This window comes from Myotis lucifugus, unplaced genomic scaffold, assembly GCF_000147115.1.
Source record: "Myotis lucifugus unplaced genomic scaffold, Myoluc2.0 scaffold_306, whole genome shotgun sequence".
NCBI lineage: Eukaryota > Metazoa > Chordata > Mammalia > Chiroptera > Vespertilionidae > Myotis > Myotis lucifugus.
This window is the reverse complement of record NW_005871354.1, coordinates 65,162-88,539: the sequence shown is the minus strand read 5'-3', so window position 1 is coordinate 88,539 and position 23,378 is coordinate 65,162. Positions and strand designations below refer to the sequence as shown.

At 38.2% G+C, this 23,378-nt stretch overlaps 1 protein-coding gene across 1 annotated transcript in view; it reads right to left on the bottom strand.

The window, feature by feature from the left end:
- MYO3A (myosin IIIA) overlaps positions 1–23,378 on the bottom strand; it is a gene marked incomplete at its 5' end in the record, with an annotated part of 153,542 nt that overhangs the window by 72,810 nt on the left and 57,354 nt on the right. The window contains 3 exons of the mRNA XM_006100272.3: positions 8,054–8,201; positions 10,705–10,915; positions 18,203–18,329. Coding sequence (XP_006100334.1) covers positions 8,054–8,201; positions 10,705–10,915; positions 18,203–18,329 — 486 coding nt within the window. The remainder of the gene's footprint in view (positions 1–8,053; positions 8,202–10,704; positions 10,916–18,202; positions 18,330–23,378) is intronic.

The window sequence follows — 23,378 nt, the reverse complement described above, 5'->3', positions numbered from 1 at the left end:
GTGTGTGTGTTTGTGTGTGTGTGTGTGTGGCTGTGGACATCTTTCAGCACCACTTTCTTTGCCTTCAAAGCCTTTGCTTTAGCTTCGGCTTTGGGAGGGGAAGGTCTTCTTCACTTTTGGTGCCATCTTTATGAAAAGGCTCCACTTTTTTAAAAAAATGCTTCTACCCATTTCAAATCATGGGACAAAGAATGAATGAGATTTATATCAAGAGATGGTATTTGGAATTCACCTCGGTGTGTAGCACTGTCTCTGTATAGACCATTGTAGAAAGAGCCACATACTAAAATTCTTCAAATATTTGAGGAGCACCTACTATGTGTATGTTCAGGAGTAGATGGGGTTAGAGAAGGTAGAAAAAAGATGAAAAACGTAGAGTCCCTGTCCTGTAAGGCACAGAAACGATGCTCTCTCTGCCTTGCCATTCCAACCCAGAAGAAACATCTTTGGATTTCTCTGTTTTTGGTATATTCTCTCTTTCAGTTGTTCCACCTTATATCCTTTCTACTAGGGGGTCTCTGCTCCCTCTACTGCCACTTGCTCAGTGCTACTCTTCTCTCCACTTTCCTTCTTTCCTTCTTATGTTGATTCTCCCTGGATTTTCACGTGAAAAAATGGTCTCTTTCTTTTTCTTTTTCTCCCTCCCTTCTTCTTTTTTCCTTCCTTTCTTTCAAATACAAGGAGCACCCTTTTCTTCTGCATCGAAGATTACTTTTCTTAGTTCGCTGGCTCTCTGAACTTATTTGTTTGTTCATGGGAAGAACCTGAGATAGGCATCAGAAGACCTAGATCCTGGTTCTGGCTTTGTTCAACCAGACTGCGACCTCGGGTAAGTCACCGGAAGTCCTTGTTGTCTGTGAAATGTAAATCATCTATTTAGGTTTCTTCTGGTTCTAACATTTCAAAATGCCAAGACTGCCTCAATGTGTTGTGAAACTTAATGAATAAATATACATTCTGTTGACAGAACATTTGCAAGGGGAAAAAAGCCACATGAACACATTTATTCCTGAAGTCTATCTTTTAGTAAAAAAATTCCCACTCACCAGCTGCTGATATGAGTGTACACACTTACAAAAACATTTCCCACACTGGACAGAAACCATTGAGAAGCTACTCATTCTAACCATTGACAAAAATCCTCATTCTATGAGAAACATTTTAAAGGTTGAAAATCTAGGATTCAGAGTGCTATTAGTGCTCAAGGTAAATTGAGTATGTTTACTATAGTGGAAAACAACAACAACAACCTTCTGCCACTTGTTTTTTTTTTTAAATAACTTCAAACTGAAAGACAACTTGCAAGAATAGTACCAAAAAACTCCCATGTCCCCTTTCCTCAACTTCCCCAATGGCTAACATTTTACCACATTTGCTTTCATTCTCTTTCTCTCTATACATATTATTTTTAGTAATAACATTTTACTGAACTAAGCATTTTAAAAAGCTAAAAATGAAGAAAACAAAATGACAATATGCATGTTTAAAAATCTGAACACTTGATGTAAAATAAAATGTATAATTTGAAATTGATTTCTTCCTGTATTTTCTATTCAAAGCTGATATTAATGATCCTGCTGATTTTTGTTAATACTAATGGCAAACCACAGGGAATGTTGTTCATCATTATCTTGAGATGATGTAGGTCATTCATTCAGAAGCTGACAAGTAATCTATGAGAAAGTATTTTGGATAATTCCTGATAAAATATACATGTTTTATTTCACATACTAGAGGCCTGGTGCATGAATTTGTGCACGGGTGGGGTCCCTTAGCCTGGCCATCTCACCCAGTCCCGATCGGGGATGGCTGGTAGGTGGGGGGGGCGGGGGGAGGGACCGTGGGAGGTTGGCAGGCAGCTCCTGCATTGAGCGTCTGCCCCCTGGTGGTCAGTGCGCATCATAGCTACCAGCCAGTTGTCCGGTTGTCTGGTTGTAAGGGTCACTTAAGCTTTTATATTATAGATATTTTAATGAACTTTGAAGGAAGGAATTTCAAGTGGTGCTCTTAGAGCAGCGGTTTTCAACCTGTGGGTCGCGACCCCTTTGGCGGTCGAAAGACCTTTCACAGGGGTCGCCTAAGACCATCCTGCATATCAGATATTTACATTATGATTCATAACAGTAGGAACATTACAGTTATGAAGTAGCAACGAAAATAATTTTATGGTTGGGTCACAACATGAGGAACTTATTTAAAGGGCCAGAAGGTTGAGAACCACTGTCTTAGAGCATTTCCTTTTTTTCAGAAAGAGGCATATAATGCATGTTAAGATGAAAAGTCTTTTTGTGCATGATACCTATTTTTGAAAGCTCTTTAAAAGTCATAAAGAGTTTTGCAAATTTATATTCTATTGATGGGCACTGGCTTCAGATCAGGAGGCATTTTTAGTGGAAATTCAGAAATGTAACTTTCTATACATTCCTTTCAACTTGAAAGTACTTCTCCTTTACTGTCATGTTTAAATCTTTACCAAATAATTTTATTTCAGTTTGGCAACAGTATGCTTTAACCTTACATATAGAAACTATTGCAAGTGTATGGATCTATGCTCCTAATTATATATCTCATTTAAAATTATCTTTTATCATAATTAAAAGGTTTTGAAAAATGTTACCAAATTATCAAAATAAATCCCCACATGGCATTACGGTGCTGACCCAACTTCATGGGTGCGAAGAGAAACACGTGCAGCACAGTGTTGAGTGAGGGCTGACGTGGGCACGGAACCCAAGAAGTTGCCTGTGAGAGCCAAGGGAGAGGAACACACGCCCCCGCCAGGAGCTGCTGCTGGGCTGCTCCACGCATACCTTATCATTTCGATGTCAACTTCCTCATTCTCCTAGTATATAAGAAGCGTGAGGAACATTTGCATATGATCTCAAACAGTAAGCCAAGTCTTGGCTGAGCATTTAAAAAGGAAGATTTGTTGTATCAAGGGTTTCTTAAATGTCTGGCGATTTTAATGCCTAAAGAAAATACCTATAAATGTCCTTTATCACTTGGAAAGTTAAAATAAGACAAATGCTACCACCACAGTACTCTTTAATAGGGAAGATTTGTTTAATAGGGAAGAAAGTTGGATATAAAATAAAAATTCACATTTTGCAAGCAAAACCCTTTGAAGACATTTATAAGGGGTTTATTTTGAATTACCCACACATTTTTTATCTGAAGGCTGATTTTTACTTTACGATGTTAATAAAGTTGAAAATGTAGATATTATATAATTGAATGAATGTTTGTCCTTTGTAATTGCCACAAATTATGTTTTAGAGCCCACATTAAAAAAATCTCAAAAGCTTTCATCTTCAGGATATGAACAACTGGAGATGAAAGTCATACACATAATTTTCAGCAAGAAGCCAGAGCATCATTACAGTTATTGTTTCTATTATGTGCTGTAAATAGTTTCCTGCATATAAAATGATTTCTGACTTTTAATTCTAAACCCACAGGTACTTACATAAGTGATACATGTAACAACTTATCCTCATACAGAAAAAAATATATTAATAGCTCACTTGAGAAATGAGCTTTAGTTCAGTTACTAGCCAGAAAGCTGAGCTGCACTAATGGATAAGAAAGCTCATCCTAGTATAAACAGGCATGTCAAGAAGTAGAGTGAATCTTCAGGGTCTAGAACAATGCTTTGTAGTATCATAACAGCCCTAAAGAGCAATGGCATCTGTTCCAATTCAAATCATGCCCAGGGGTGATGAATTAATGGTTTGTGTGCATTCCCCTTGATTTGAAACATAAACTTGTAGGGAATAAAGTTCATTTTTTGATATGTTCATACTATAATGATTATACTATAGTGCAAAATTAAAACAAAGGACAAAACCGACCACTACAGCACTAACATGACTAACTTGAAGAGAATGTCAAGTTTGCTATCACACTTTTTACTGTTGAGCTCTCTTTTACATGGAAGAAAATCTGAAAATGAAAAAATACTGCCCCCTTACCCCCCGACCCCCAGGCAAATCTTGGTTACATAATTACCATGGAGATTCAGTGTGAGGGCTGTTGTAGGAAGATGCCTCCTGCATGGAAAATGGGATAACTTGTTTCCTGTTCTTAGAGGTGCTAACTAAAGGCTTTTACAAAAATATGGAAGTAAACAGTGTGCATCAATAGAACCCTACACAGATGTAAGGGGAAATATGAATAATCTATTTGTGGAATGAATAAATTAAAAGAAAGACATATACTTTACAGTTGCAACTCATTTAAAAGAGTTTGACTGGAATTTTAAAAGGTTTTAACTATACTCCATTATCTATTTGCAGGGATGGGGCTTAAGTTATTATCTAACGCTCAAACTATTGTCTTCAGATGCAAATCATCCCTTTGAATTTTATTAAATTCGATCTGTATAAAATGGTTCTTCTAGTGTTAGAAAAGTATGAAAACTTCAAATATTATGAAATATCAAACTCCAGAAAATTTTCATAACCTATCAGTTTACACAGTAGGAAAATAATTCTACCATAGACCAGCTATCTTAGATATTCCAAATATTTAGATAATAAGAGGAAAAAAACGATACAAGTTATGGATGCTCTTGTTTGGGTGTTGAGATTCCAAGACATGCAATTTATGTCCACAGAAAAGCTGGTAATGAAAAGAAAGGAGGCATACATGCCATCAAGCTAAAAATGGGGTTCCCAGATTTAAGACCTTTAAAAGTAATACAAATGGTTAGTTGGAGGCAAGCATTCCAAGAAACATAAAACTATTCACCCAGCAAGCCATGGATTAATAGGCCACTGTCATAAACACACTAAAAATGTTTTCCTGTAGTCCATTGATTACTGTTTTAATGGAAAGTAAAGGGAAAATGATACTCAAAATGGCTTTGTAACCAACTTTGCTGGAGCGTCCCAGTGTATATTGCAGGTAAACTGAGCCTGGGAGAAGTAAGGAAATGCTTTCAGGAAACCTGTGTTTGTGTTCTAATGTTGAAGGACTGTCAACAAAGAGAATATTTGCTGGTTTAAGCAGGACCGGAAGTTGTTTCATCTGGGAAGGTGCTGCCTGAGGCAGGATGCCTTTTGCTCAGATTGGCCAAATTTGTTGTATGTGCATGAAATTGAGAACAGCATGTCCTACTGATAAGCAGCAAGGACTTTATTAAATGAAGGAGTTCTGTGTTAGACCGAACCTGTGATGATATTCTACCAAGAAAAATGTGACCATGACTTTAATTAATGACTTGGCTTACTACCTAGTTCTCCTTTATAGAAATTAGTGTAAGTGTGCTCTCTTTATCTGTGACAGCTAATCATACAACTACAGTTAGCATTTCTCAGTTACGTTTTTTGCCTTCACAGGAAATGACAGTGAAAGAAAAAAAAAAACACACACACGTGCAACCACATTTTAAAGTTAAGAGAATCACTGACTAATCTTGTATTGAACAAATCACACATTCATCACACACTCAGCTGCCTGGTCCTTAAGAGTATGAAGCAGAGGTTCTTGGATCACTTCTCTAGGAAGTCACTTGAAAGAATTGGGAATCGCCTCAATTCATCACTGGATCCTAGTTAAAATTTTAAACTGGGGACACTTTTGAGTTGTTTTGTCTAGAAAACTTCTCAGGTACATTTTTTTAAAGGGTAGAGGAGGGTAAAGGGGGGGGGGGTAAATGGTCATGAATGGAGACTTGACTTGGAGTGGTGAACACACAATACAGTGTACAGATTATGTGTTTTAACTTGGTCACCTGAAACCTGTATAATTTGTTAACCAGTGTACCCCAATTAATTCTATAAAAAGGAAAAAAAGTATCTTATAGAACAGTCTCATTTGTAGCAAGCTCAAAGACAAAAAAATTAAGAGCGTTAGAGTCATACATGGAATTCAAGACTATCAATAAAAGTGAATTATAAATTGTAACATTCTACAAAAGTGAAAAGCAAGTAACAATAAAAAATCAGTACATTGGTTTAAAGGCTAATTCCAATAAATCAGGTCCTAATATTAACCTCCAAAAGAGAATAACAGAAGTCTATCAACACAAGCTCTTAATAATCAGATGGGAAATACATGGAGATAAATCTTGTCTCCTGAAGCAGGTAACCCCAATTTTTTTTCCACTTGTTTCAATCTCTGGTTAGAATGAATTCTGTGAACAGTGTGAAGCATTAAAGCAAGATGAACTTAATTTAATAAACATTTGTTGAGCACTTGCTATATGTCAGGGTCAAGGATAGAACTCTTTGGAGGAGCTAGCATTTAGGCCAGTAATTCTCAACATTGGAAGACACTGGGAACCTTAAAAAACAGTGGTGTCTGGGTCTCAGCCCAAGAGATCTAATTTGATTGGTCTGGGACAGGGGCTGGGCACTAGACTTTTACAAAATTCCCCAAGTGACTCTACTATGCAGCCAGGGTTTAGAACCATTGGTGTAGATGGTGCAGAAAGAGTAAAGGAAGAACCATCAAAGAGGAAAAGAAATAGAAGGATGGTGTTAGTAATGCTAAAGGAGGGGTTTTCCAATAATAGGAATCTGTCAATAGGGTTGAAAATCACAGAAAGACGAATAATGTGCGGAGTAAAACATTTCTGGTACTAATGATGAGGAGATTAGGAAGGGCCATTCCGATGCAGTGAGGGTGGTCCAGCCAGATGCTGTGCGTTCAAGGTACCAGGTGGGGAAGAAATCGATACAATGCAATGAGTATTGAATATGCTTTCAAAGAGCTTGTCTGTGAAGGAAAGAGAGAGCGAGCCTGGAGATGAGATTGGGCAAACACAGATTAAAAAGTATGGTCTTTTTTTTTGGCTTAAGAAATGTCAAGATCTAAATATTTTCTTTTGTGACCGCTGTTTTCAAAATGCAATTTCAAAGTTAATGCTTAATAAGCCTAAATATTTTAAATCAAAAGAGGTTCAAGGACCTCTAATTTATCTCAAATAAAAACTTCAGTTGTAATCAGTAAATACAACTTTCATATATTATTTTAAAGGAGACAAATGACATGCTGAATATGACTATTTCTTTCAGACTTGATAAAATATTTAAAACAGTCTTAATACTACAGTTTTGCCAAATGCAATTCAAGTAAATCTCTGATTTTTCTCTAAGGAAGAATATTTTTGAAGCTGAATCATGAATTGCACATTGTACCCTGACAAAATTACTGTTTCACGGCATTTGCATCAAACCCATTATCTTGTGTTCTGTTGCCTAGTTACTGGAATTCTGAAGTTTAATGCATTTTAGATGGATATTTAAATTTCAAACAGAATTTCATACAGAAAGAGAAACAGTTGGATGCATCTATTTAAATTTCCAAAGGAAACGTCTTTGTTTGCAAGGGCTCAGGCTTGCTAAGTTTTGGAGAAGGGTGCACTGATATTCAATGGAGAACATTCAACATCAAATATCATACTAGTTTTTTTTTGCTTGTATTTGTTTTTCCTATGGGAATGAAGTGAGAAAATATTTTCTTTCTTTTTTTTATATTTCATTGATTTTTTACAGAGAGGAAGGGAGAGGGATAGAGAGTTAGAAACATCGATGAGAGAGAAACATCGATTCAGCTGCCTCCTGCACACTCCCTACTGGGTATGTGCCCGCAACCAAGGTACATGCCCTTGACCGGAATCGAACCTGGGTCCCTTGAGTCCTCAGGCCGACGCTCTATCCACTGAGCCAAACCAGTTAGGGCGAGAAAATATTTTCTTTGTATTAAATGTTTAAGGCTTCAAATCTATGATTTATCTATCAGTGATGGTGAACCTTTTGAGCTCGGCGTGTCAGCATTTTGAAAAACCCTAACTTAACTCTGGTGCCATGTCACATATAGAGATTTTTTGATATTTGCAACCATAGTAAAACAAAGATTTATATTTTTAATATTTATTTTATATATTTAAATGCCATTTAACAAAGAAAAATCAACCAAAAAAAATGAGTTCGCGTGTCACCTCTGACATGCGTGTCATAGGTTCGCCATCACTGATTTAGGTCATGCTTCATTAGTACAAGTCTGCTTATAACACACATGCATGCATCTTTATAGTACATTGACTTACCTGTTCCCAGGCAAACACGTGTTGATTAAAATAATACTGAATTTGTTCATTTGCAATGTTAATGCAAAGCTGCTCAAAGGAATTTTTTTTGAAATTTTCAAAGCCAAATATATCCAGTATGCCAATGCTCAGTTCATCACCATTCCCACTGGAAAATTAGAGATATTATTTTGAGTTCTTATTTACTTTCTTAAAAGGTACTATAAATCAGGTTATCTCAGAGTATGTTTCTGTGATTTACCTAAAAATCTACTACCAGCATACACACTTAAAGTGAAATTATTAATGGAAAAGGTTTCCCTCCATAGAACTAAAAGATAAATTAGGTAGCATCAATTTTAATATGAAAATGGTCAATATTTTTCTTGTACTACAGAAACCACTGGTATACTATCTTTATATTTAAACAAAAGAAACATTATTCCTATGGGTTTATGAGCACAAGATCACATCCCTGAGCGAGTCATCATTCACAGAGAAAATATAGCTAGCATTCAGAACATAGCAAAAATATATTCAATAAAAACCAGACCAAAAAACACAAATTCTGTGAAAGAGCATACTTAGTCTTTAATTTTAGGGCAACAATGAAAACATCTTGCTAAAAATATTTCAATTATTTTAAAGAATTCTTATGTACTGTAGGGTCATTCACTCATAATTTAAAAATATGCAACAAATGATAACCCAAAGGAAGGTGTAAATATATGTGGATTTATTTTATAATTAAATATTTAAAAATACAATTAAATACTATTTTACAATTACACATTACAAATGCATTTTTTCCTGCTCTTACATAATGGCTATCTCTGCTCACTAAAGGTTAGATACTTGGTCAAAAGTCTGCTCCTCCTCCAAGAAATACATACATTCCCAAAAAGGAAAGAACAAACATTAGTCCTGTGTTCACCATTTATATAACCTAGGTTATTATTCTTAGTGTTGGGTGAGGCAGGGCTTTGGAAATGACAGCCAGCAACTGCATGCTGTGAACTGGGGGATACTCTCTATATCAGTGGTTCTCAACCTTCCTAATGCCGCGACCCTTTAATACAGTTCCTCATGTTGTGGTGACCCCCAACCATAAAATTATTTTCATTGCTACTTCATAACTGTAATTTTGCTACTGTTATGAATCGTAATGTAAATATCTGATATGCAAGATGTATTTTCATTGTTACAAATTGAACATAATTAAAGCATAGTGATTAATCACAAAAACAATATGTAATTATATATGTGTTTTCCGATGGTCTTAGGTGACCCCTGTGAAAGGGTTGTTCGACCCCCAGGTTGAGAAACACTGCTCTATATTGGGAGGAATAGACTGCACCTAGAATGTAGATTTACAGAACATTTTGAATATGTGATGGGATCGACAAAAGGAAAACTATCAAATATTTCTGAAAGTTCCTAAAAGTAAACAGTGAGTATACTTTTATGTGGTTATATGAGGCAAAATGTCGAGTTAAAATTTATACTGGTTTAGTCAAAATGATTATTCTTTTGCCATCTCTGTTCCACAGGATTTTACTGAGCTAAATAACTATCATGTACAATAATATATTAGATCCAGTCAGATAGCATATGGTTTAGCAGGGAGGTAAAGAAGCAATTTGGAGATAATTTTGACTGGATCATATTATGGTGCAATGTGTATTTCAGTGGAAAAATAACAATAAATTGCATCCTGAAATGTATATAAAATGATTTTTTATATTTAATAAGCAAGTGTGAATGAAGTGATCTTAAGGCAGGTATTCATCTTCTTTATTCATTTTCAAATTTCTAAAGGTTGTATAATTTATGGCAGAACAAAACTTTAGATGTAAGTGAAAGGTATCTATGCACAATCCCTGCACATAGAAAGCACACAATGATGGCTATGGTTACCTTTAGTTCTAAGATGAGGCATCAGGCAAGGTGTAGACTATGATCACATAACACTGTTTATATACTGAATGTACTATTTACTAGTTATTTAGAGCATTTCTGAACCAAATTTCATTGATAGTCATAACACCTACCTCTCCAGGATTATAGTGAAAGTTAAAATATGAAAAAAGTTTTTCTTTGTCTTCAAGACTTAATTCAAAATCTCAAAACAAAAACAAAAAACTGCTGAACTGACATTTTATACAAGTATAAAATGGCATGCACTTCACAGTACACCTTCTAATTAAAAGATATAAATTAATAGGTCACATTAAAAATTCACTTTCTGCCCTAGCTGGTTTGGCTCAGTGGATAGAGTGTTGACCTGCAGACTGAAGGGTAGCAGGTTCAATTCCAGTCAAGGGCACATGCCCGGGTAATGGGCTCAATCCCCAGTGGAGGGCGTGCAGGAGGCAGCCAATTAATGATTCTCTCTCATCATTGATGTTTCTATCTCCCCCTCTCCCTTCATCTCTAAAATCAATAAAAATATATTTTAAAAAATTCACTTTCTATTATGTTTACTCATATTGCTGGCACAATGAATTGGTACTAGTAGGAAATAAAGCAGATCTATTGAAATATAATGTTAATAAATTAAGTGATACTGATCAGAAACATCTTCAAAGGGACTCTGATATAAATCAATAAATTACAACACAGATTTACATCATCTGACATTTGGGAAAAAATGTGTCCATAAAAATTTTTACCTTGGTGATGTGTCATGCTTCAACAAGCTGTTAATGCGATTAACTATCCAACTAAAGAGACGGCCATATAAAGTTTTAGCCATAGCATCTCTGACATCAGTAGCTTTTTCTACAGTGTTGGGTCGTATAATGGTTTCTCCTCTAGTGACCACACAGTGGGAGGTGAGGGCTTCTTGTAGCTCATCTGACTGAATGCAAAGCAAAGAAGCAGCTAAAAAATAAACAGATGTGTGGTTAGGAGAAATTATGGCAACGAAGAAACTTCCCAGAGAAAGAAAATGTCTTAATTCATCCTCTTGATATGATATGAAATGATATAAAATATGCAAAGATTTTATAATCCTATGTAATAAAAGGCTAATATGCAAATAGACCAAACGGCGGAACAACCAGAACAACCAAACAACCGGTCACTATGATGTGTGCTGACCACCAGGGGGCATGTGTGAAACACAGCAGGCGTTGGTCGTGGTGGGATGGTGGAGCAGGTGAACATGGGCGCCAGACCAAGGTAGGGTGCTGCTTGCTATCATCAGGGCGAGTCTCTGGTGCTTACTGAAAATTCTTTGCTCCCATGTGCCTTGGTCCCATCCGGTGCTTGCACCTGCAGCCAGTGCCCGGCACCAATCCCGATCACTCAGCGCCATCAGCGGGTGGGAGCGGCGGCTGCTGTCCCTGATCACCCCTGAGGGCTTCTCCACCTCCCCCTGCTCCTGAGGGGTGATTGGGGCAGTAGCCACCATTCGCACCTACTAATGGTGCTGGCCCCAATTGCTCCAGGCCATCAGCGGGTGTGGGCGGTGGTGGCAGGAGCAGGGTTGCCGGCAGACAGGGGACCAGGGGCCACGGCAGAAGGGGCCAGGCAGGGGTGCGGAGGATGGACTGAGACCTGCCCCTGTGCCTACCACAGCCTCCCGGCCCACAGTTCCTTTCAAGGTGCACGAATTCATGCACTCGGCCCCTAGTGTAAAAATAAGTTACTGTTCACTAATAGTCCTGGATCATTTTTCTCCATTTCTTTTGACTGGTCAAATGTGGGATGCTATAAAATAGAGCACAGACTAAACTAAAGTGGCTCACTGACTGAAACACCTTCACAGGTGAGTGGTTGTTTGTAAGATGCCAAATGTAATTTCACTGAATTATGTTAAATAATTTAAAAACATTGCTAATAGACTTGGTATAAATTTGAATACCACTATTACATAAAGATTTTCAAAAGGTGGAAATTAATTGGAAGGTTACCTAGACTTCAGGGCTATACCCAAACAAATATATTTTATGTACCTTCTGCAATATACAACCCAAAGAACATACCCCTATCATGACATTCTTATACCTTCTTTCATACTACCATTCAATTACATATTTCAATTACTAAATATTGTTAAAACTTGATGCCTGAACAAACATTTATTATCATAGGGAGTTTAAAATTAATAATACTTAACATCAGTGAACAAAACTCAGCTTTTAAAAATAAACATCTTGCCCTGGCCAGGTGGTTCAATTGGTTGGAGTGTCATCACATACACCAAAAGGTTGCTGCGGGTTTGATTCCTACTCAGGGCACAAACCAAGGTTGTGGGTTCAATCCCCATTAGGAGGGGTGTACAGGAGGCAACAGGTGGATGCTTCTGTCTCATATCTGTCTCTATCTCTTTCTCTCTCTCTCCCTCTACTCTCTCTAAAATCAATAAATATATCCTCAAGTGAGGATATCTATCTATCTATATATATAAAGAGCCAGGGTCCATAATGTCAAAAATGACCGAAGGGACGACCGGATTCCAGGCTGTGCACATAAGCAGGCTTGGGTGGGCAGAGACTGGCAAGCGGGTTGAACTGCTGACCTCTCGGGGAGAGAGAGAGGCGGGGCTGATCAGCCGCTGCTGCGGATGCTGGCGAGGACCGGAGAGAGAGAGAAGCAGAGTCTGATTTGCAGCACTGAGGATCAGACCCTGCTTCTCTCTCTCTCCAGGCCTCACCAGCAGCCGCGCCTCTCTCTCTCTCTCTCTCCAAGAGGTCAGCAGTTCAGCCCATTCGCCAGCAGCCTGTGGGGCTGCTGATCAGCCCTGCCTCTCTGATCAGGCCTGGAGATAGGCCCGGAGACACTGACTGGCATAGAAACCGACCATCATAATCTAATCTGGGTGAACTGGAAGGAGCCAATGGCTGCCTAGGAGGCGGAACTTTTGACGTTGACTGGCATAGAAACCGACCAATCAAAACCTAATCTGGGTGAACTGGGAAGGCAAAACCTAAGGTGGGGGCTGAAGAGGGGTTTTAAGGGCAACAGCTGTTTGGTGTAAGGTATAAGAAAGTGGTTCAATTTTTTAATGACCAGTTTGGTAGTATAGTGCGTATGGCTGGCTATCAGTCCAGATATAGGGATTATGTATTTTTGTCTGCCAAGAGCATCTCCTCCTGCTGAAAAAGGCTACTCCCACTCCCCATTTAAGCAATCCTATCCTATATAATCTATACTAATAAAAGGTTAAAATGCTAATTAGACCAGGTCGACCAGCCATCTTCCGGACATCTGACTTCCTTCCGGACAAAGCCATGGTGGTGTGGGCTGAGGCAGAGACAGTTAGGGGCAACCAGGACAGCAGGGGAGGGCAGTTGGGGGCAAGATCAGGCTGGCAGGGGAGGGCAGTTAGGGGCTATCAGGCCGGCAGGGGAGAGCAGTTAGGGATGAGATCAGGCCATCAGGGGAGGTCAGTTAGGGGCAATCAGGCAGGCAGGCAGAGGCAGTTAGGGGCGATCAGGCAGGCAGGCAGGCAGGTGAGCAGTTAGGAGCCAGCGTCCTAGATTGCACAAGGGATGTCCGATCTGCCGGTTTACCGGCAGTCAGACATCCTCCAAGGGGTCCCCTATTGGAGATGGTGCAGGCTGGGCTGAGGGGAGCCCCCCCCCCCCGCCATGCATGAATTTCTTGCACCAGGCCACTAGTAATTAATTAAATAAATAAACAAATAAATAAATTGAAAATAACTCAAACTATTACATGACAGATAGGCTGTTTTCAAATCAGTTTTTCTTTTAAAATATTTTGAACATAATGAATTTACTTTGAGCATTTGGATCAAGGTATTCCTTAGTTTTGTGGCAAAGATTGCTGGCCCTTGTTTAAACAAAATATTTTTTTCACATTAACATTCTACATTCCTTTCCTTCTAGGCATTTTATTGCCATTATCCTGCATGTATCTTAATGTAGTATCTTAAGCATTTTTTATTTTGTTGAATATTGCTTCTAATTATAATTTAACTCATCACACAATATTCTGGTATCATAATATAGCAATAATTTTTAAATTGTTGGATTTTTATATTGCTTCCGTGTGTTCATAATTGTGAAGAATGATGGACAAATATTTTGAGCATGAATCTGTTCTTGTTTTGTATTATTTTCTTAGCGTAAATTTTCTAAATTCAGCATTTGGTTCAAAGTATATAACCTTTGATACATACTATTTAGCCACTCTTCACAAACTCTGAACCAATTATACTCCTATCAGCCAAATAAAAAAAAACCCCAATTTCAATATAATTTAATAGACACCAGAGATTATTTTTAACAATGGCCAGTTTGATAGAGAAAAAAAATGTCTCTATCAATTTGTTTTTGATCGATTCCTAGTAAAGCTAAATACTTTGTTCTTTTTCATATTTTTATTAGTGATTTGTGGCTCTATTTTGTAAACTGCCTTTTTTTATTGATATGATCATCTTTTCCTAATTAATTTATGAAAGCACCTTACAGCATAAAGAGATGCTTTGATACATATCACAAATATTTTCCCTTGATTTTCATTGCAATGTCATTTGTTTTTTTTTAATATGAAAGTTTTTAATTTTTATGTAGTCAAATATCCATTTGAAAAAATAATTTTTTTTGTTTTTTGCACATAAAGTCCTTCAATTATCTCAGGATTATATAAATATATTTTGTCTTGTGCTTTTATACTTTTTTTTTGCATTTAGATTGATACACATTTGGCATTCATTTTGGTACATGGCTTATGAGAAGGATTCAAATCCCCTCTCCCCCAAATGGTTAGTCAGTTGGTGGTCCCTGCAACATTATTAGTGATTTGTAATGCCATTTCTGGCAATTTTACTTGGATTTGTTTCTGAACAGTGTCTGCCATTGATTGGTGTATCTATTTACATCCCATGTTATTCATTGGATATATATTCATTGAATATCCACTTCACGCCAGGCATTATACTGCTAAATATAATACCTTGTAAAACAAAGTTCTAGTCTTGATGGTCTTCTTACAGGAGATATGGGAAGCAAATCAAGAAACTTAAGAAAGAATATAGAGGGAGGAGGAAAGGAAAGTAGAGGAGGCGAGATAAGATCAGGAGAAGGGGGGAAGGGGGAGGGGAGATCCAGGAATAGGGAGAGGAAGAGGGAGATTGAGAAAGCCCACCTATAGATTCATTAAGTAGTTTCAGAATAAGGTGTGGAAAATAAACTGGAAAAGTTAAAGAACCGATGCAGAATGAGCAATTGGAAGGTCACTGGGTGAGAGGTGATATTGTCTTGGATGACAAGGATGATGATAGAGATAAAGAGAAGTGATCAGATTTTATATATATATATATATATATATATATATATATATATATATATATATGCCTAAGTGACCGTTATGACTGGTCGAGCAAATGACTGGTCACTATGACACACACTGACCACCAGGGGGCAGACGCTCAATGCAGGAGCCGCACCCTGGTGGTCAGTGCGCTCCCACAGCCAACCTCCCGTGGCTGGCCAACCTCCCGTGGTCCCCAGCCAGGCCGAGGAACCCCACCCGTGCATGAATTCGTGCACCAGGCCTCTAGCATTTAATGAAAAGAATGGATAGAACTGGTGCCTAATTGAAGCAATGCACTTGTAGAATAATCTGGAAATATGGCCTTGATTTCAAGATAATTCCTTGTAATTTTAATTATAAATAATTTGAATGTAAATTAGTAAAATTTCTATTTTCCATGAGTGGCTATTCCAGAAAGTAACTAATTTTAACTATACTTGTATTAATTTTAACCTTTCAGACCTAAATGACTCTCCTGCTATACAGAAATAGGTTTTCAATCATCAATATCATTTTTTAGTTTGTTTTAAGTATAATCATAGCCACAAAAACCTCTATTGTAACTCATTCTGTTGGCTGCTGACAACTCTTCTGATTATGATCAGATAGTGAGATTTTGATCCTATCACTGGAGTTTTCTGGTTGTTACACTTCTGATAATGTCTTAGGTGCCAATTAAGTTAATCAGAACAGCTTTTTAGTTTGATGTAGTCTCATTTGTTTATTTTTTCCTTTGTTTCTCTTATTCTAGGAGCTGTACCTATGAAAATTCTGCTGCGTGAGATGTCTAAGATTTTGCTGTCTGTTTTTGTCTAAAATTTTTATGGTTTCATGAAAGAAATCATCCTCAAAATGCAAAGGGAACCCACTGTATGGGAGAACATATTTGTCAATTGGATAAGAGTTAATTTTCAAAAAATATATGAAGAACTCATACAACACAACAAAAGGAAGACAAACAATCCAATTAAAAAATGGGCAGCCTTGGCTGGTGTATTTCAGTGGTTAGGGTCACAGAGAAGGGTCACACACAGAAGGGGCACAGGTTTGATTCCCAGTCTTTCCTGGGTTTGACCCTCAGTCCGGGTGGGGGGCAATGCAGGAGGCAACCAATCCATGTGTTTCTCTCAAATAGATGTTTCTCTCTGTCTCTCTCTTCCCCTCTCTTCTCTCTCCCTCCCTTCTAATCTCCAAAAAACAAAACAAAACAAACAAGCAAACAAAAAAATCAATGGGGAAAAAAATGGGCAAAGGACCTAAATAGACACTTCTCCAAAGACGACATACAGACATCCAAGAGACATATGAAAAAGTGCTCAAAGTCACTAATCATCTAGAGATACATATTAAAATGACAATGAGGTATCACCTTACACCTGCCAGATTGGCAACCATCAATCAATCAATCAAACATCAATCAATCAACAGACAGTATGGAATTTTCTTAAGAAATTAAAAATCAAACTGCTATTTGACTCAGTGATTCCACTTCTAGGAATATATCCTAAGAACCCTGAAACACCAACCAGAAATAATATATACACCCCTATGCTCATAGCAGCACAATTTACAATAGCTAAGATCTGGAAACAGTCCAAGTGCCCATCAGTAGATGAGTGGATAAAAAAGCTGTGGGACATTTACACAATGAAATACTATGCAGCTGTAAAAAAGAAGGATCTCTTACCCTTTGAAATAGCATGTAGGGACCTGGAGAATATTATAGTAAGCAAAGTAAGCCAGTCAGAGAAATACACTCTCACTTATATGTGGAATCTAATGAAAATAAACTGATGAACAAAATGGGCCCAAAGGCATGGAAGCATGGCACAGACTGACAGATCTCAGAGGGGCAGGCAGAGAATAACCAAAGAACTTATATGCATATATGCATAACCCATAGACACAGACAATAGTGTGGTGAAGATCTGGGATGGGATGGGAACCGAGTAGAGGAGGGCAATGGGGGACATTTGTAATATCCTTCAACAGTAAAGATAAATGAAAAAAATATCAGAACAGGTTCCTAGGTACATGTCAACCTCAGACATTTGTTCTGCTGTATTACCAACCTGGTTCCTGAGACACAGTGGGATGAAGATGATGGAGATGTAGGGACAGGTCCAGACCAGGATGGTTGGGCATTTGGTCTCTCAAATTACCCTAAAACATCTCATTTGATTCATGAGTATGTATAAGCCAGAAAAATATATAAATAAAATTTATATCATGATTTCCTATATTATGAATGAAACTTATAACAAACCTGGTATTATGGGGGCATACACTGATAGTAAAAAATAGGTGTAATCAAAATAAAAAAGCTATGTCATTGGATGATATCAGTGGGGAGCCTTAAATTATTGGCATTAAACATCAAACTCTGCAAGTAAGAGAAAAACTGATTTGAAGAAAATACCAGGATGTACTTTACTTATGTAGAAAATGACTGCAAATTTAATCAACCCAGGATGAATATGTGAACAAAGTCTATGCAGTATGAAAATAAATATACGTCTTTATTACTCACAAAATGGTACAGATGCTAAATTTATCACAAAACAACTTTAATTCTTTTTAGATCAGTTAACTAAATTTTAATTAAATTTCCTGTGTTTTTCACTGAAATTAAATAGCTCCTAAAATAGGCATGAAAGCATAGTATTTAGAAATGTTTTCTCCAGTAATCAGTGAATTTGGAGGCATGAAGATTTGTTTCAAATAGTGGACTTCAAAAACTTCCCACTTCATACAAATGGAATCTGAGTATTGTTGTTGTTGTTTTTTTAGAATATTTTATTGATTTTTTACAGAAAGGAAGGGAGAGTATGTTGTTAGACTTTTTTTTTAAGAGTTCAGTTTAGAATGGAAGATAATAGAACTCACAGTTCTCCAGAGCAGCAAGATTGGAAATGTGGCTCTTGTCCACCTGGTGTTCAGTTGCCACTGAGGAAAATTCAATGTTCCCAACATTCAAGATGGCAGCAAGTATACTGTATACACTTCCAAGTTGCTGAAACACACCACACAAATGTTAGCATCACTATGCCCTGGAATATGGCAAGTGACTATGGGTGGGGACAAACTGGGGAGAGCCCTTAGGCTCCAGAATAAGAAGGTCATCCTACAGACCACAATGTCAGACTAATAGACCCAGCTGGCATGGATCCAAGGATGCCCTCTTCTTTCATTCATTTTAGAGGTGAGCATGGTATCTTTTTCTCAGTGAATGCTTAAAATATTTTATGAATGTATATGTAAATGAGGAGCTCAACTCAGACCAAGTAGAAATAGCTAAATCATTAGGCCACAGAGAAATCTATCCATGCAAAACTTAACTTTTGACATTAATATGGTCATTTCCATATATGTTCCTTTTCCTTGAGTCCATCTTAAAAGTGAGGTTGTATGTGTGGATATAGTTAAGGAAGAAAATTCAGAAGAGCCCAGTACCAAAATCAAAGAGTATATGTGGTTGAAGAATAGGTAGGAGTTCAACAATAAAGATTTTTTAAAAAAATAAAACAAATACCTGACAAGGTAAAATAAATAAATAAATAAAAATAAATAAATAAAAACATATGTTCCTTTCCGAAGAAGAAGAAGAGGAGGAGGAGGAGGAGGAGGAGGAGGAGGAGGAGGAGGAGGAGGAGGAGGAGGAAGAAGAAGAAGAAGAAGAAGAAGAAGAAGAAGAAGAAGAAGAAGAAGAGTAATAATAATAATAATAATAGGTAGGAGGCCCTGAAGGCATTTTGTCAAGAAGTCTATGGCAATTCTAGGTGTCATTCCAATTATGTTCATGGTGCAGTGAGGAACATGAAAGAGAGAAAAAATCCTTTATTGCTTTCTTATTTTGCTGCATTTATTTTAGCCCAGCTCCTACACTCAACAAAAAATAATTATCTCATCCACTCCAACATTCCAAGTCAAGATAAAAGCTGGATATGAAAAATATCTTCAGGAATATTTATTCATTCATGTATAACATATATGCTCAATGAATATATAAATATATTTGTTGAATGAATCCGCACCAGCATTTGGTGTCAGTGTTTTAGAGTTTGGCCATTCTAATAGGTGTGTTGTGGTATTTCATTGTTGTTATAGTCATTTCTGCTGCTGGACTTAAAGATCCTGAAGATGAGGATCTATGTCTGGTCCTCAGATCCTATTTAATCTCTGGCTTACTGTCTTCCACATGGTCAGCAATGGCTCAGGGTTTGTGTAATCAAAGAGTAAGTGTGCTTCTTATGGTAGACTAGAGGCCCAGTGCACGACATTTGTACACTGGTGCGGGGGAGGGGGTGTCCCTCAGACTGCCAGCTTAGGCCCACACTCCTGGGGGAAGTGGGACTAAGCTGGCAGTTAGACAGCTCCCAAGGGGTCCTTAGCGTTAAGAAGCAGGGAACTTGGCTTCTGGCTGAGTGGTGCTCCCCCTGTGGGAGCACAATGACCACCAGGGGGCAGCTCCTGCATTGAGCATCTGCCCCCTAGTGGTCAGTGCACATCATAGCAACCATTTGTTCCACTGTTCAGTTGATCTGCATATTAGGGTTTTATTATATGATAATCAATGTCATTGTGGGGGAAAAGCCAGGGAAAGTAGAATGAATATATCTTCTTGTGGTTCTTTATAAAATATAGGCTGTATCTGATTTATAAAACATAATATTCCAAAAGTTTCTTTGTTAAGTGACTTTGAGACATGGAGCATAATGCTGTAAGACAAAGCACCTTCCTTCCTGATGGCTGTATCAGCCTCAGTGTGTGACCTGCTCAGAAGGAGAAAGGAACATGTCCATAACAGAGCATACCACACTCACAATCTAACTGAAATAAAAGGTAGAAAATAACACTATCAAATTATATTAAAGGATGTGAGGGCGATCTGGCTGCGACATCTGTCACCCCATTGATCGCCAGGGTTGATTCGGCTGATCTGGCTGGCTAGGCGGGTGTCCCCCTCCTCCCTCACCGATCCATGTGCGTCCCTCCCGAAGCTGCGCGCTCGGTCGAAGAGGACGACCTTCCCCCCGAGGAGAGGACCGGTCTTCGGTCAAGGGTATACGAGTAGCTGCGCTCCCCTGCTAGAACCTCCAAACAAGCTCTCAAATTATATTAAAAATAAACTAAAAATAATTTGATGAACAAGAATAGATCCAGAGACAAACGGTAAGGGAGGAGGGGTTAGAGAGCAACCAAAGGACTTGTATACATGCATATCAGCATAACCAATGGACATAGACACTGGGGCAGTGGGGGCTTGTCCAAGGTGGGAATGGCTGGGGGTTGGGGGGAGGTCAATTGGGGAAAAAGGAGACATATGTAAAACTTTAGACAATAAAAAAAGTAAAATAAATTTAAAAAAACTAAAAATACATTCTTGAACAAAATGATATAGAATTCATGAGTAATAATTATTTCTGAGCTTGACACTATCCAATCTGTCTTCCACACAGCTGTCACAGTGATTCTCCCAGCAGGCAAATCAGATCATCTTAAGTCCCCAATTAACATCCTTCAACGGCCCCTTTCCCTTAAAGATAAATTTCCAACTCCTTCCAAGGCATAAAAACAAGAAGGTTTGTCATCTTCCAGTGCTTCTGCACCTTGATTTCCAGCTACTTTACTCTCACACATTTTTCAGCCAGGCAAACTCTTTTAGGTCCCCAAATTCCACATTATTTTCATACTTTAGTTCCAGTTCACATTATTCTTGTCCCCATTATTTTTTAAATTTTATTTTTCAATTACAGTTTACATTTAATATTATTTTGTTTTCATTTCCAGTGTACAGCATGGTGGTTAGACAATCCTATACTTTAAAAATTGTCCTCCCCCCAATAATTGTTGTACCCACCTGGCACCATACATAATTATTATAATTTTATTGACTATATTCCCTATGCTGTATTTTATACCCTCATGAATATTCTGTAACTACCAATTTCTACTTCTTTTTAAAAATATATATTTTATTTATTTCAGAGAGGAAGGGAGAGTGAGAGATAGAAACATCAATGATCAGTCGGCTGCCTCCTGCATGCCCCCCACTGGGGACCGAACCCGCCACCTGGGCATGTGCCCTTGACCAGAATCGAACCTGGGACCCCTCAGTCCACAGGCCGATGCTCCACCCACTGAACCAAACCAGCCAGAGCCCAATTTGTACTTCTTAATCCCTTCACCTTTTTCACTCACTCCCCCAGACCCCCTACTCCTCTGGCAACCATCAGTCTATTCTCTGCATCTATGGATCTGTTTCAATTTTGTTTGTTTATTTTCTTTAGATTCCAAATATAAATGAAAATATATGGTAATTGTTTACCTCTGACTTATTTCATTTAGCATAATGCCCTCTAGGTCCATTCATACTGTCACAAATGGTAAGATTTTATTATTTATTAGGACCAAGTGATATTCCATTGTATATATGTACTACATTTTCTTTATCCACTCATCAAATGATAGACACTTAGGTTACTTCCATATCTTGGCTATCTATACTAATAAAAGGGTAATATGCCAACTAGACCGGATCAACCGGACATCTTCTGGATGTCTGACTTCCTTCCGGACAAAGCCATAGTGGTGGGGGCTGAGGCAGAGGTGGTTAGGGGTGATTAGGCCAGCAGGGGAGCAAGCAGTTAGGGGCGATCAGGCTGTAGGGGAGAAAACAGTTAGGGGCGATCAGGCTGGCGGGGGAGCAAGCAGTTAGGAGCGAGATCAGGCCGGCAGGGGAGCAGTTAGGTGGCGATCAGGCTGGCTGGGGAGTGGTATGGGGCGATCAGGCGGGCAGGCAGAGGCAGTTAGGGGCGATCAGGCAGGCAGGGAGGTAAGTGGTTAGGAGCCAGCAGTCTTGGATTATGAACTGGCAGTCAAACGTCCCCCAAGGGGTCCTAGATTGGAGAGGGTGCAGGCCAGGCTGAGGGACCACCCCCCTCCCCACCACATGTATTTCATGCACTGGGCCTCTAGTTGTAAATAATGCTGCAATGAACATAGGGGTCCATACTTTCTTTTGAATTAGTGTTTTTGCACTTCTCTGAATAAATTCCTAGAAGTGGAATCACTGGATTAGGAGGCAGTTCTATTTTTAATTTTTTGAGAAAGCTCCATACTGTTTTCTACAGTGGCTGCACCAGTCTGCACTCCCACTTAACAGTGTTTGAGGAGGTCTCCATTTTCTCCACATCATCACAAACACTTGTCATTTGTGGATTCATTGATGATCACCATTCTGACAGGTGTGGGGTGCTAATTTGTTGTGTTTTTAATTTGTATTTCTCTGACAATTAGTGACATTGAGCCTCTTTTTACATGTCTATTGGCCATCTATATGTCCTCTCTGGAGACGCGCTGATTCAGGTGCTTTGCCCATTTTTAAATTTTGTCTTCATTCTTTTTTTTTTAATCCTCACCCAATGCTATGTCTTATTGATTTTTAGATAGAGGAAGAAAGAGAGAAAGAAACAGATTTGAGAGAGAAACATAGATCAGTAGCCTCTCTCATGCACCCTAACCAGGACTTGACCCTTTACCTTTTGGTGCACAGGATGATGCTCCAACCAACTGAGCCAATTGCCCAGGGCCTGTCCTCATTCTTTTCACATACTTTCTTCTTACAACTTATTGACCAAAACTTCATGTTTCTGTATTGTTTTAATCATGTAATTAACTACATTTTATTGAAACTTTGCTTGGTGTATGTTTCTTCTATCAGGTGATAAATAGAGACTGAGTAGTTCATATCTCTGATTCTAGCACAGGGCTGGGCACACAGCTGGCACTCAGACATGCTTGTCAAACTGTTTTCTTTTGCATCAGTCAAGTGACAGGAAAATTTCCTTCACTTTCAAGACAATTTCTCTCTTATTTACCTTGAAGTCTTTCACTCTATGCTTCTCAGTTTTTGCTCATCTTCCTCAGATTTTTTTTAAAAATTCTAGTTGTCTACCTTTTTGGTCGTAGGCTTTGCATCCTGAGTTAGTAGTCAGATTTTATGAGAATAACAAGACCATACTAAGCCAAGTTGTTTTCTTCCAAAAGCCAATTAACTCCT